The sequence below is a fragment of the Nyctereutes procyonoides genome, unplaced genomic scaffold (genome assembly GCF_905146905.1).
Source record: "Nyctereutes procyonoides isolate TBG_1078 unplaced genomic scaffold, NYPRO_anot_genome, whole genome shotgun sequence".
Taxonomy (NCBI): domain Eukaryota; kingdom Metazoa; phylum Chordata; class Mammalia; order Carnivora; family Canidae; genus Nyctereutes; species Nyctereutes procyonoides.
In genome coordinates, this window is record NW_026575135.1 from 62243077 (window position 1) to 62257327 (window position 14251).

The window sequence follows — 14251 nt, forward strand, 5'->3', positions numbered from 1 at the left end:
CCCCCATCAGAGCCAACAACAAGGCAGCAGGAAGGCTTGAAGATACACGATAGGAATGAAAATGCGTGCAAGAAGTCTCTAGAACTTAGGAACAGTGACCACTGCTTCCGCATCCCGCAGCCACCTCCCAATGCACAGAGTTCCCTACCAGTTGTTTCTCACCTCTGTCTGCCTTGTGGACACGATGCTATGAATTCAGTCCCTCCTCACACAAGTGGGAGGCCCCCTGGGCCCAGTTCTGAGTCCAGAACTTCAATTTCATTTTTGTCCAGCTCTAGCTCCAGAGGATGAGACATAATAAAAATTCCCCAAAGTCGGAGCTCTGTCCACTATGAAGGCAGCCATTCCCATTTCTTTACAAAACTGTGTCTCTCTTCTTCGTGGCAGCCACCGTCATGAGACTAAAGCCAGGCTAAGCTTTGTATATTAAAAGTGCCCCTTAAGGAGTTTCCTCAGACAATAAACAACAACAACAAAAAATCTTTCCTTCCAGTATTAAATGATGCTGCTGGCATTCCTGCTATGTGAATATGGCTGAACCTTTTTATTTCATTTATTTTTGTAAATATTCTGTTTAAGGGGAGCCTGGGTGGCTCAGTCATTTCCAAGCGTCTGCCTTTGGCTCAGATGGTTATCTCAGGGTCATGGGATCGAGCCCCAGGTAGGCCTCCCTGCTCAGCAGGGTACCTGCTTCTCCATCTCCCAACCTCACCCCCGGTTCATGCTCTGTCTCGCTTTCTTGCTCTCTCTCAAATAAAATCTTTAAAATTTTAAAAAAAAAATACAAATATTTTATTCATCCATTTGAGAAAGGGGGCATGCATATATAAGCAGGGAGAGGGAGAATCAGGCTCCCTCTGAGCAGGGAGCCGACGCAGAACTCCATCCCAGGACCTGGAATCATGACCTCAGTTGAAGGCAATTAACCAACCGAGCCCCCCAGGTGCCCCTTTGCTTATTTTTTAAGTTAAGTGGATTCCCATGCCGCACGTGGGGCTTGAACTCACGACACCAAGGAGAGCCACGTGCTTGACCAATGGAGCCAGCCAAGCACTCCTGACTGAAATTTTAAAAACTTTGGCCTTTCAGAAAAGGCCTGAATTTGCCAAACTTATCAGCCTTGATGGTAAGAACAATGCCTGGTTTTCCTGGGTTTGTACCCAAATATTGTCAATTTTTCCCAATGGGAAAGTGGTCTCTAACAAGAAGCCAGAAATAGATTTATGTTAGAGCAGCACGGCAGACACTTGTTCCTCTAAATCTCTGTTTACCTCTTCCTCCTGCTGTCACGGTGAGAATAATGCCCAGCCTCCCTTGCACTTAGGCACAGCCATGTAGGTGAGATGTGGCCCCTGGATGTGAGCAGAATGACGTGCATTTCTTCCAGGTCTGATCCTGCAAAACTGGCAAATAGCTGACTCTGCGCTATTTTCTCCTTGCGGCTGGGCTGAAAGGAGTGGCTGTCCCAGTGCAACTTTTGAGGGGTACATGTTGAAAATGGCAGAAACTTCATAGCCTGGGGCCCTGAGTGGTTTCATGAAGAGGGAGATTGTCCCTTGGCCAATGCTCCTTCTAAAGCAAGAAATAAACTTTGGCATTATTTCAGCCATCATATTTTGGGTCTAGCACACCAGTTAGCTTACTCTAAACACGAGCTATAAATGGATACGTCAGAGATGCTCCTGCTGAGATGTGCTGTTAGCAGAGGTCTGTGTGGTATGATGAGGGAGCCTTATGGTCAAAGAAAGGCCTGCCCCCATGCCTTCTTGACTTCCATCCTGACATTCTTTTTTTTTTTTTTAAGTTTATTTATTTATTCATGAGAGACACAGGGAGAGAGGCAGAGACATAGGCAGAGGAAGAAGCAGGCTCCCCGTGGGGAGCCCGATGTGGGACTCGATCCCAGGACCCTGGGATCATGACCTGAGCCGAAGGCAGATGCTCAACTACTGAGCCACTCAGGTACCCCCTATCTTGACATTCTGTCTGAAATCCTGCCACATAGATTTCATTAATTTGGATAAAGACAATATTTTTCAGAAGCTTCTCTTAAAAAAATTATATCAGCTAATGTTAACTACACTAGAAAAAAAAAAACTACATCACCTGAAAGAGCACATAAAACTGTAACCTTTCATGAGCATCTTTGCAGAAATGACTTTCTCAAATTTGTTTTTACTGAAACTAGTAAAAAGTTGTGAAAGGGGCACAGGCTGTGAAATGTGGGGGTGCAGAATAATGAAGGAGTGGTAGAGGGCTATCTGGACCATGGAGCACTTGAGGTTTTGCGTCAATGGACACGGAAGCCTGGACAGCAGTGGGTGTGATGTGGCACCATAAAATTCTGGAGAAACTTTGAGAGAACCAGAAGATTCAAAGAAGGGAAAGGAAAGCATTGAAGGCAAATCTCTTGCTCGAACATTTGGCTGAATACTGGTCCTCAGATCAGTTTTTCCACACTTTCCTTACATTTTAAGCAAGTTATTATGATGGCCCAACCCACTTTTTAGAGTGCCCATGGCCCCTCAGGAGAGCCCTTTGGAAAGTCCAAAGTGAGCTTCGGGATTAGTTCAAACCATACCTGCACTTTCAGAATTTGAATCTTTTGACTATTTTTTCACTCAGTACTTTCCTTAGAGATTCCTATAACAATGACTACTATTTCAGATTATGAAGTTCTTTTACTCTCTGTGACTCGTGGGAAGAATAGACAGGTGGGCAGGGCAAGGCCATTAGGGCTTATTGGCACCAAAAGTCAATGACCAAATAATTCAGGGGCACCTGTCCATTTATTATTTTTTTTATTTTTAAAACTTAATGATTTTATTCATTCATGTGAGACACAAAAAAAGAGGCAGAGACACAGGCAGAGGGAGAAGCAGGCTCCCTGCAAGGAGCCTGGTGCGGGACTCAATTCTGAGCCAAGAGCACTCAACCACTGAGCCACCCACGTGCCCCTATTATTATTATTAAAACAAGTATGTGCATATGACAATTGATTTTGTGGTTAAACATATTAACATTAAAATTAACAGTGATTAAGCAGAGCATTAAAAATTTGCATCTAGAATGTGACATGTTGCTAAACAGCTGGCATTCAGGGGTCGCAGATCTTGGAGCCAGTTTTCTTGGGTGATCTGCCCCGACCAAATGTCGGTTGTGTCATCCTGTCATGAGGCAAGCCATGGAGGTGGCCAGCATCCCTTGTGGATGCAAGAGCTTTAGCTCTGATCAATAGTTTCATTGGTCCTACCCTATGCCACATAGATGCTTCTATTCCTTGCCTGTCGCTGCCAAAATGAATCACTGCGAACTCACTGGCTTGAGCAATACACATGTACTTCCTTACAGCTCTCCAGATCAGGGGTTGAACCCAAGATTCACGATAAAAACACATGGTTGGCAGGGTGGCATTTCTTCCTGGAGAATCCAGGAGAAAATCTGTTTCCCTGCTCATTGAGGTTGTTGACAAAATCCAGGAACAGGTGATTATAGGACTGAGGTTCCAGTTTGCTTACTGGCTGTCAGCTGGGAACATGCTTGGCCCACGCAGGCTGCACTCTGGTCCCAACACAGAGTTACCCACATCTCCGCCAGCAGGCCAGCAGTGGGGTGATGAGTCCTTACACTGCCGCCTCTCAGGCTCAGCTCTTTCCCTTCTTATTCTGCTTTTAAGGACTCATGCAGTTTAGATTGGACCCACTCAGATGATGTGAGATCATCTCCTGCTCGAGGTCTACAATCTTAATCACATCTGCGAAGTCTCTTGTACCATGTAAGGTGACATATTCAGGAGGTTTGGGGGACTGGGCATCTGTAATGTTGGGAGCTGTTATTTTGCCTAATAAGCTCGCAACTAGGAATCATCTGAAAACCATCAGCTGTAGGTGATCAATGTGCATCAGTGATAGCACCTGGCCCCCTAATGCCTAGATCAGGTTTTACTCTTTTTTTTTTTTTTTAATCACGCTTGAAGTTTGTATCCATTGCTGGCTTGATCTCATGTTTCCATAAGTAGAACTGAAAGGCGTTATCAGACATACTCTGGATTCTTACGCTCTCAGCAGCAATCTCTACCACTCCAACTTCCTCTTTTGCCCCAAAAATTAGTAGGTAAAATTTAAACCATTCAAGCGCAACCCCGGTAGGATGTCAGGAATAGATTTTACCTGGGTGTAGAGAACATGAGACTTCATTATACTTGCTTCTTTTAAGATTTTATTTATTTACTCATGAGACACACACACACACACACAGAGAGAGAGAGAGAGAGAGAGAGAGAGAGAGCAGAGACACAGGCAGAGAGAGAAGCAGGCTCCATGCAGGGAGCCCGATGCGGGACTTGATCCCGGGACTCCAGGATCACACCCTGGGCCAAAGGCAGGTGCTAAACCGCTGAGCCACCCAGGGATCCCCCTATTATACTTTTTCTATGTGTTGTGTTTACTTAAGTGTTCTTATAACAAAATGTAAGCAGGACTAAGCATAAAGGTGTACCATCTTAGGATAAGTGTTTTTCCTGGTATATATTCTCTCTATACCTCCCAGTTTAGCCCCCACTGGAAACCTGCTTTTCCAAGGAGTTTGTTTCCTCCAAGTGCAGGAAAACCTCATTTCTCATCTCTGACTGCAGTGCTCACAGAGCCTGGGTAGCACCAGGGGGACAAGTGCACCATGTCATACAGGTCAGCTGGAGGTCACTAGGAAAGTAATAAATGATAAAGGAAGGTGGACCATCGCCACCGGAGAGAAAGGATCCTTCAGGACTGGAGAAGGCATGGGGCTGAACTTCCAATCCTGACCTGATACAGGATTAGAGCCACACAGGCTGGTTCAGGGAGGGCTGTAAAGACGAAATGCAACTCATGTCACAAATGGACAAGGGACAGAAAGACCAAGGGCTGTTTGCAGCAGGTAGAAGATATTGGATATCTGCTCTACTCTCTCTTCCCTGCTTCATAAATGAGTCTGCTTGTCCATAGCATCTTCTTTCTTTCATGAAGAGACTCGGGTCAGTATTCCCCAGGCCGAGGCGGTGTCACCTGGTAGCCATCCCCGAGACCGCAGTTGGAAATACTTGTCTGTCAGCAGATATTCTGATGAGGCGGCCTGAAGAGTCCCTATCGTGGAGCACTTAGCACATTTCCATGCTTATTCACTGTAGGAGATTCTTTCTCTCCACACCCCTACTAGGACACGCTGGTTTGGTCCCCAGTGTTCCCTGCTGATAGGAGACATACCCTGCAACTCTGATGTGAATTGAATGTGCAGATGAGCATCAAGAAATCCTGAAACTCTGCCCATAGCCTTGAGAGGGGAATTTTTTTTTTGCAATTCCTAAAGTTTTATTTATTATGTATTTATTTATTTAAATGCAATGAATGAACATAATAGCCTATTGTTAGTTTCAGAGGTAGAATTTAGTGATTCATCAGTTGCACATAACACCTAGTGCTCATCACATCACGTGACCTCCTAATGCCCATCACTTGGTTACCCCAACCCCCACCACTTCCCCTCCTAGAGGAGAATCTAATGAAAGTTTGTGGCAGCAGTTAACAGCATTGGGGGGAGTGCATTGTTGCCCATGCCTATAAAAATGCACCCCGGACCAACAACTGCCTGGGTGGGCAGATAAGAGTAAGCATAAGAGTTCCAAGTGACTTCATTGAGTATCTGCTAGTCATCACCTAGGAGAGTGTCTGTGGGGACCACAGCTCACGGAGGTGTCAGCTACCATTAAAGAAATTATTTTGACAGTACAAATATCTGCACTGAAGTGAATTAATTGGGAGGAGGGCAGTTGGCAGAGAACAGGTGAGCTCCTTCCTGTCAATGGGGAGATTTTGACCACTTGCCTTCTAATAGACGGAAACTCTCGGACTGATGCTGTGACTATGAGCTTGTTCTGGATTTAACTCCACAGAAAGCTTGCAGATCTGCTGAGGTCAGCTGGGGGTGGAGTCTCCACCATCAGCACCATGATGGACGTCCAGGTGACACAAGGTTCCCTGTAGAAGTGACCATTCCTACAAGGGCTGGTTGTTTCCCACTTCCAGAACTCACACCCCTGATATTCCTACAGATGGAGGAGTTTGTTTGGATTTTTTGGTTATGCTTTGAAAGAAACAGGTATAAGAGTGTCTTTTTATGACTCCAACCAGCAACTCATTTCAAAGTCAGGGGCAACATTTTTGCTTTATATCCCCTGCTGGCCTGCTGAACATTGGCGGGATGCAGCATGGCTGTTGAAAGACAGGGCAGTTCACATTTGGCAGATCACTGGCAGTTCACATTTGGCAGATCATGTAGTTCACTGGGGTAATGATGAGCTGCAGCACACAAATAGCATTGAAGAGAGGGAGTTTGGGATCTCGACAGTCGCAAGTTTGCCTCCCTATCTCATCCCTCGATTTGAGCTCAGCATGACCACAAGTTAGCTTTTTACATACTTAAATATCAGTTTCCTCAGATGTAAAATAAAGATGACATTTCCTTGTCTGTTGATGTGAGGTTTATATACACAGCAGTATAGGAAGCTCTAAGCACAGTGTCTGACACACAGTACACTACTTCTGTTATTCGATGCTGTCATCTTTGCTAGCAAAATGAAAAGGACTGAATCATCAATGGGTTATTAGATGCTATGTCTTTCTCAAGATGATAACCTTTTTTGAGGGTATCTGAAGACCATTTTAAAAGTTAATCTCTTCTCCCTTTGGAAAGGGCAGAAAAAAAAACCTACCGGAATGATTAGTGCAATTAACCTTTTATAATACAGAGATGTGTGACTGAAATATTAGGTCCAATAAATTTGCTTGTATAATTTGGAGCTGACTGTGCTGTTAGGTCATGGATTCAAAGTTTGCAGAAACCCAGTGGATCCAGGATGGCTCTGAACTTCAGCCATAAAATGAACAAAGATCTCAAGCAAAGCTGCCGGCAAAGCAGCACTGCCCAGGGGAGCAGAATTTCCTGGGCAGAGCACCTCCCTGACCCTGGCATCCTCCCAGGAGAGCCTCGCCTCTATGAATGCACACTCAAGGTCTAAAATACAGGGCAGTTTCACAACCCATGGCCTGGGCAATGGGTGGGGAGGCAAAGAACTTCCTGGCAGGCTTTTAGATTGCAACAATAAAACATCTATAAGCCCCTATGAGGACATAGAGAAGTCTCTGGACTTCTCCTATAGAAGGAAAGAGCTACCCTCCACCCATTTGATGAATCGCACTGTAACAATCTTCTGACATATGAAGCTGGCACCAGTTCTGAAATTTCTGTGTAGCATTTCCTGCTCTTGGTAAGGGAGTATGAGTTAGACATGGTCCTAGTACTTTAACTCCTTAGCTTTTTTTTTTTTTAATGTCTTGCTGTGTGGTGATTTTATAGAGACAAGAAGATTCCCGATCAACAGCTCAATTAAAAACGTCTCCCTGGGTCAGAGGAAGCAGGGAGTGGGACATTATTTCAGAAAGCACAGGGATGGGAAGGAATCCAGTTTTTCTTGAGACTAAGGAGTTGCCTGAAATTGCCACCTGAAACCTCTTGTTCCCCAAATAATAATGGTGCTAATTGTGAAATTCAAAATCTTGCTCAGGAAAAGAGAATGGAACAAAAACAGCAAGAGTTGGCTCTGATATTTCCTGGAGACAATGCCAGCCAAGATGAGGTGCAGCCCACTTGTAATTCTGTCTGATGGGGTGTGACACGGCCCCCAGTGTGTCTGTGCTCCTGCACACAGCTACCCGTTAAATGCGGTGCGTTGGCCCACCGCATCATGGTCACGGTCACACTCGTGCCACCAGAGCCCTGAGCTGGCTTCCCACACTAGACCGCCTTGAGTGGGTTCCAGTGTCTCTTGTTTCCTCTCCTTTCCTCCTTTTCCCCCTTCCCTCCATACCCCAATCTCTCTCAAATGATCTAATTCCTGTAACACTTTTTGCTGGGAGAGAGGGCTTTACTTGGCGACTTTGGGTTTACAGGATCGTTGGTGAACAATCAGCCTGTCTGGCAGGAAGGTACGCCCACAAATATTACAGGGAACCAACTGGCTCAGGGCACTGGTCCAAGCAGCTTCATTTAAGGCATCGAGATCATAGAAACCTTTGGCTGGAAAGTTAAAGAAAAAAAGGAACAAAAAGGAAAGAAAAGAAAAAAGAAAAATGGTAAAATGGATCAGTTTTTGTTCTGGAGAACCATACTCTACTTTTTATGGAAAATATTTTCAGGAAATACCTGTTGACTGAGGCTTTTAAACAAATCAGACCATTTTTGCCAAAAAAAAAAAAAGAGTACCGCTCCCTCTTTCAAGGGTTGAGTAAAAAGTTAGCTATGAACCGGAGACTTTTCACTCCTTGGATTTTTTAAAAAGGGGAAAATGTTGTTTTATGTGTTATGATATGCATTCTTCACTAATTATTAACATCTTTGCTTACACATTATTATCTTGCAAATACAACTTTTGGCCTTCTTTCAATTGACTCTAAATATAAACTGACAAAGGGAAAAGAACATGCATCTGTGTTTTTCCTCTTCTGTAATCCTTCAGTGGAATGTTCTTAATAGGCCAAAACTGACAGTTTAGGGTGAATTTAGGATGAATGATTTCCTAAAAATTTATCATCTCTTCATGGCCATAGACTTGAAGATTCTTTAAATAATTTAAGTGAAGAATGCAAACAGAATAGTTAATCAGATGAAGAGAAGTGTCCTTAAGAAAACAAGGAAGACATCGAAAGATGTATAATCTTCACTGGCAGAGAGTACGAGAAAAGGCATATGGCTTTATTTTAGAAAAACAGTGTGGGATTTAGCTTTAATAAACCTTATTTAAATAGAATGGCTTAAGTACATTAAATTGACTGTGTCTTCGTATCGCCCCAAATAGGCCCCCCCCAAGTGTAGCCAGGCACTCAAATATAAATCGCATACTTTTCTTTTTGTCATTTTCACAGCAAATATTTCTTCATTAAAGCCCAGGCAATTCTCCTATGACTTCATCCTAATGGTTCACACAAGCATAGCAAACTTTAGATTCCCATCCTGCTACTCCTCAGGTTCTTTATTTCGCTCCACGGGAAATGAACCCCAATACAACCTCGGACAAACTCAGTATCACTTTCCATTGCAGGATACGGATATGTATTTTGAGAGCTTTGAAAATTATCGAAAAAAGAACAGCACAGACTTTCTCCTTACTCATACATGGTAATATGGATTCAAACATTCCACAGTATTGAGTCTCATTGGGGATGATTTTGTAACATGGTTACAAATGTTGGAGTAGGGCTTTGCCTTTGGATCCAGAGAAGGGTTGTTTGGACTCCATGACCACAGTAAGTCATGGAGTGGGAAATGGGATGGGAATTCTCTCTGCCTCCAGATGAAGGATGCATTTAGAAACAAAAACAGCAAGGGGCCCAGAGCAAAACTGCAGGGAAGTGAGGTTATAGGGCCTCCCATTTCCACTTGTGGGCAATAACAGACTAATGAACCCCCCTTCAAACCAGTTGTTTCTCTCTCCTTTTCTCGACTCATGATCATTATACTCAGGCAGAGAAGCTGATATAGTCAGAAGTGCAGAAAACAGATTTTTGATCCCACAGAGAATTTCTAGGAAGAGAGTTTCAGCAAAGTAAACCTCTTTGTGGGCAAATGTTCTAATTTCTATGGATGGATGTGTTCATCTTGGGCTTTTTTTTTTTTTTAAGATTTTATTTACTTATTCATTAGAGACAGAGAGGAGCAGAGGGAGATGCAGGTTCCCTGTGGGGAGCGTGATGTGGGACTCGATCCTAGGACTCCAGGCTCATGACCTGAGCCAAAGGCAAACACTCAACCACTGAGCCACCCAGAGGCCCCTCATCTTGGGCTCTTTTCCCATCTGAATGATGAGTCCTCCTACTTTTGGCAAGGATTATGAATAGTCAGGTTCTAGCAGCCTTTAGAACTTTATCATGACAATCTAGATTCCACTCTAGGTTGCTAGAGAACTCTCTTGGGTCACATCTCTAACAAGGTACTTAGGACTCATTTATACTAAAAGACTTGGAGTACCCTCCAGTTATACAAATCTAGTTACATAAGGAGGATTAATGAATTAGATAATACTTTTCTTAAGACCAAGAATGATTTTCCTTTGAGGGGATCCACTGAGAAAGTGACAATGGTAGAAATAAGATGAGCAAGCCCTAGTTTGCCTGGCAAACATTCTCTGAACTACTTTGTTCTCGCCCTAAATGAGCAAGCAAAGGCTCTGTTAGGAGACCACACACACAGCAGCTTATGGAGTTTTATTTGCCTTGTGCGGTGCTTTACAAAATATTAGTTGCAAAATTTCAATGATCTGGGCATTGCCTATCGATTTCTGGATTTCTTGTTTCTTTTGTGTTATTGAAAAATATGCCCACATTGGGCTAAATTTCTTAATGGTAACAATGGGAAGTAGGTTGCTGATTTCAGTTATTTGAATAACTAAGAAAGGAATATCTGTCCTCTTATAAGTTTAGCGAGAAAAGTCTCCCCTTATACAGTCAAGTTTTTTGTTTTTGTTTTTGTTTTTTCAAAAACTTACCAGTAATGGTCCTGACTTCTGGTTTTTTAGGTTCTGATCTCCTTAACTCTTTAGGTAACAAGTTGTTTTCATTATGCCACTTTTTCAGACATTGTGGTTCATGGATGGCAATAGATTTTGTTCCATATTCACGACCACAAATGTAGCAAACAACTGTTGGTGGACGCCTTATCATTGTTGGCTACAAGTAATATAAAATATCTGTTAGATAAAGTTCAGGTGTAGAAATTATACTTTAAAATTATAATACATTCAAATTAACTAGACAATCACATTAAAAAAATTCCAACCACCAGATAAATTGAACTTTTTTGGCAATTAAGATAATAAACCATGTCATCTGAGTGATTGGGGTGGGAGTAAGGACGTGGGTTTGGGAGGATAATAGGAAATAAAGAGATCATCAGAATTCTACAAATTGGTACTTTATAAAATGTGTTTTCTCATTTAATAATTATTGATCACTTATTTTCTGGCTATTTTCAACACTGGCAGAGACTATGGAAATAAATCAGGTATCCTTTCAATAAAGTCAGGGTCTAGTATGCCAATATTCCTGAAAAGTAGAGTCCCAAGTGTCATTGGAGAGTTGAGAACTGACACTGTATACCACCTGAACAACTTCCTGTGATTCTAGGCCTTTTTTGATATGGACCAGGCTCCACCCCCAGGCAGGATGGTTAATCAATCGCATTTGGGAGTTGGTTGATAGTAGCCACTTCTCCACCAAGCCATGCTCCAAGAGCCCCCCACCTCCACCTGTCCATCCACAGTAGATGGAAAACAGCGTGAGTAAAGCCTCAGGGATGAAAACCTGAAGGTGAATACAGAGAAAAGCAACTAACATAAAATATTTTTATTAATAATAACAAATAGTTGCCTGGCGATCAGTGTAGCCTTGAGAACTAGAAACAGATGATTCAGCTACAGTCATGCTATGAACAACCGTGTTAAGATCTGGGGCAGCCCTGGTGGCCCAGTGGTTTAGTGCCCCCGTCAGCCCAGGGTGTGATCCTGGAGACCAGGGATCAAGTCCCATGTCAGACTCCTGCATAGAGCCTGCTTGTCCCTCTGCCTGTGTCTCTGCCTCTCTCTCTCTGTCTGTCTGTCATGAATAAATAAATAAAATATATTTTTTAAATCTGGATTTTGTCTTGTAAATAATATGAAACTGTTACATAGGGGACTAACTTATAAATGTACTTCAAAAAAATTAGTCTGCCGATAATGTGTATCAAGGGCTGTCTTGGCACCATGTCTTGGCACCATATCTATGAGAGCTTGAACGTCCATGTGGCTCTGGGGTAAGGAAACAGAAAGGCAAGTTGGGGAAGGAGAAAAAATGGATTCTGTTCTGGACCTGTTGCATTTGATAACCTAGTAGAATTCAAACATAGTCCAGCTGAAATAGCAAATAGAGGCCTGCCATTCAGAATTCATGGATTTCAGAGCTATGCACATAAAGAAGATGTTTAAAACCATGAAAATTCCAGAAAAGGAGTATATAGAGAATGTATGAAGGTAAAGTCCTGAAAGCATGTCTACAGTAAAGAGACTGGTCAAGGGAAATCACAGCCTAAAAAGATAAAGGTTCAAGTTCACAATTAAAGAAAAAGGGCATGAAGACAAAGGACTCCACTCAGAATTCTGGACACACTTCTGGTTTCTAGAAATGTGGTGTCAATAGTTCTGTCCAATGGCACACTAAGTAATGGGGAGGTTGAGGAAAGTCACTAGATTTGGTTGCCGACAGATTATATACCAGTAACTTTTGAGGGTTTAGCTCCAATGGACAGATAAGGATAACAACTAAACTACTAGAAGTTAAGGATTAGGTCAAGGAGAACAGAAATCCACTTTCAAAAAGTTTGCAGAAAGGAAATTTGAGAGGTAGAGTTGAAGAAAGATCCATTTTTGAGGTGCCTCGCTGGTTGACTTGGTTAAGCCTCTGACTCTTGGTTTCCACTCAGGCCCTGATCTCAGGGTCATGAGATCGAGCCCTGCATCGGGTTCTACACTCACTGGAGATTCTCCTGCTCTCTCCCCTGCTCTCTCTCTCTCTCTCTCTCAAATAAATAAATAAATCTTTTAAAAAAGGTCTGTTTTGTTGCTGTTTTAGGGGTAGAAGTGTCTGAGGTAGAGACAGCCTGTTAGGACTCAGAAAAGAGGGATAATAAGAGAACAAGGTCTCAGAGGAGGTATGAGGAGATGGGATCCCGGGATGTAACTGGAGATGTTAGCCTCCAAGGACATAGAGAAAAAGTGAAAGAGAGATGGATGATCAAGAAGGGAGGCATAAGTGGAGCTCCGACAGGATGAATTTAGTCTTCTAAGTATGAGGCGAACCATCTTCAGACAATGAAAAGATTTGGATTCCGGGAATTAGAATAGCAAAAATTACTGAGATTTTTGAAAAAAAAAATCTGGGATTTCTCTTAGCACTGCAGAGAACATGATAGTAACTCAATTAAGGAAAAATACTCACCGAATAATGGGAAGACCCAGTTAAGCTGAGCAGCACGAAACTTCAGTGGAATGAAATGACCTTTTCCAATAAGTGTGTAAGTAGCACTGGGTGGCATGAAAACAGAAACAAATTAAGTTGGTGGTGTGGTTTCCTTTGGGTATATATAAAAAAGGGTAAAATGTGTGCATGTTGGAGAATCAGCCAGCTTTTCACTAAGGTAATGGGGGTTACACCTGCAGTGGAAAGAGCAAAATCAAAATAAGAAGGAAACACGTTTCTGGTTTCTGCATACCCAAGCAGATATGACAAGATTCTAGGTGAGTAAAGCCACTGACACACACGAAGCAAAAATGGAAAGTGGAGTTACTCCTGAGATGATCCAGTTGAAAAAAACCGACACATTATTTATTAGAGGGGAAGTGGATGTGGATGGGTAAAATAAGGTAAAGGGGATTAAGAGGTACTAACTTCCAGTTATAAAATAAGTAAGTCACTGAAATTAGACAGATAGGGAATATGGTCAGTAATATTGTAATAACATTGTGACAGATGGTAACTATACTTAGTGGGATGAGCATTGGGAATAAACAGAATTGTCAGATCACTATGTTTTATACCTGAAACTAATTAACATATATCAACTCTACTTCAATAATTAAAAAATAAATTTTAAAATATTTTATTTATATATTTACCTAGAGCATGTGAGAGGGGAGAGGGGCAGAGGAAGAGAGAGAGAGAGAGAGAGAGAGAGAGAGAGAGACTCCAAGCTGAGTGCAGAGCCCAGTTTGGGGCTTGATTTCACAACCCTGACATCATGACCTGAGCTAAAATCAAGAGTCTGATACTTAACTGACTGAGCTTCCCAGGTGCCCTAAAAGAATGATTTTTTTCAAAAGCACATTATTTGAAGCAGAATGTTTTTCTTCTTTTATTCTATGCTGAATTATGCCAATAAACCACATTCATCAAAAAATGACTGAATAGGTTTTAGCCTTCTTTTTTATTAGCCATGTAACAGGATCTAATAATGCCTGAAAAGTGACTTTAAAAATATTTGGGGAATTCAAGACCTAAGAGAAAGGCTAAAGCAGAAGCAATAATTTTCAAAACATCCAACAATTTCTTACTGTTTTTTACATGTTCATTTACTCGAAGATTAATTAAATACAGGTTTTTTTAGTTTAACATGAGAAGCTTGTCTTTCTACT

At 42.3% G+C, this 14251-nt stretch overlaps 2 protein-coding genes across 2 annotated transcripts in view; both read right to left on the reverse strand.

The window, feature by feature from the left end:
- Positions 1-14251, reverse strand: part of LOC129494628 (uncharacterized) — a gene marked incomplete at its 5' end in the record, with an annotated part of 613327 nt that overhangs the window by 382915 nt on the left and 216161 nt on the right.
- Positions 7958-13069, reverse strand: LOC129494910 (zinc finger protein 474). Its single transcript, XM_055302167.1, has 3 exons — positions 13059-13069; positions 10574-10754; positions 7958-8109 (listed from the first exon to the last, which is right to left on the reverse strand). Exons 2-3 carry the CDS (start codon positions 10746-10748, stop codon positions 7958-7960), a joined length of 327 nt encoding a protein of 108 aa, XP_055158142.1. The 5' UTR covers positions 10749-10754; positions 13059-13069.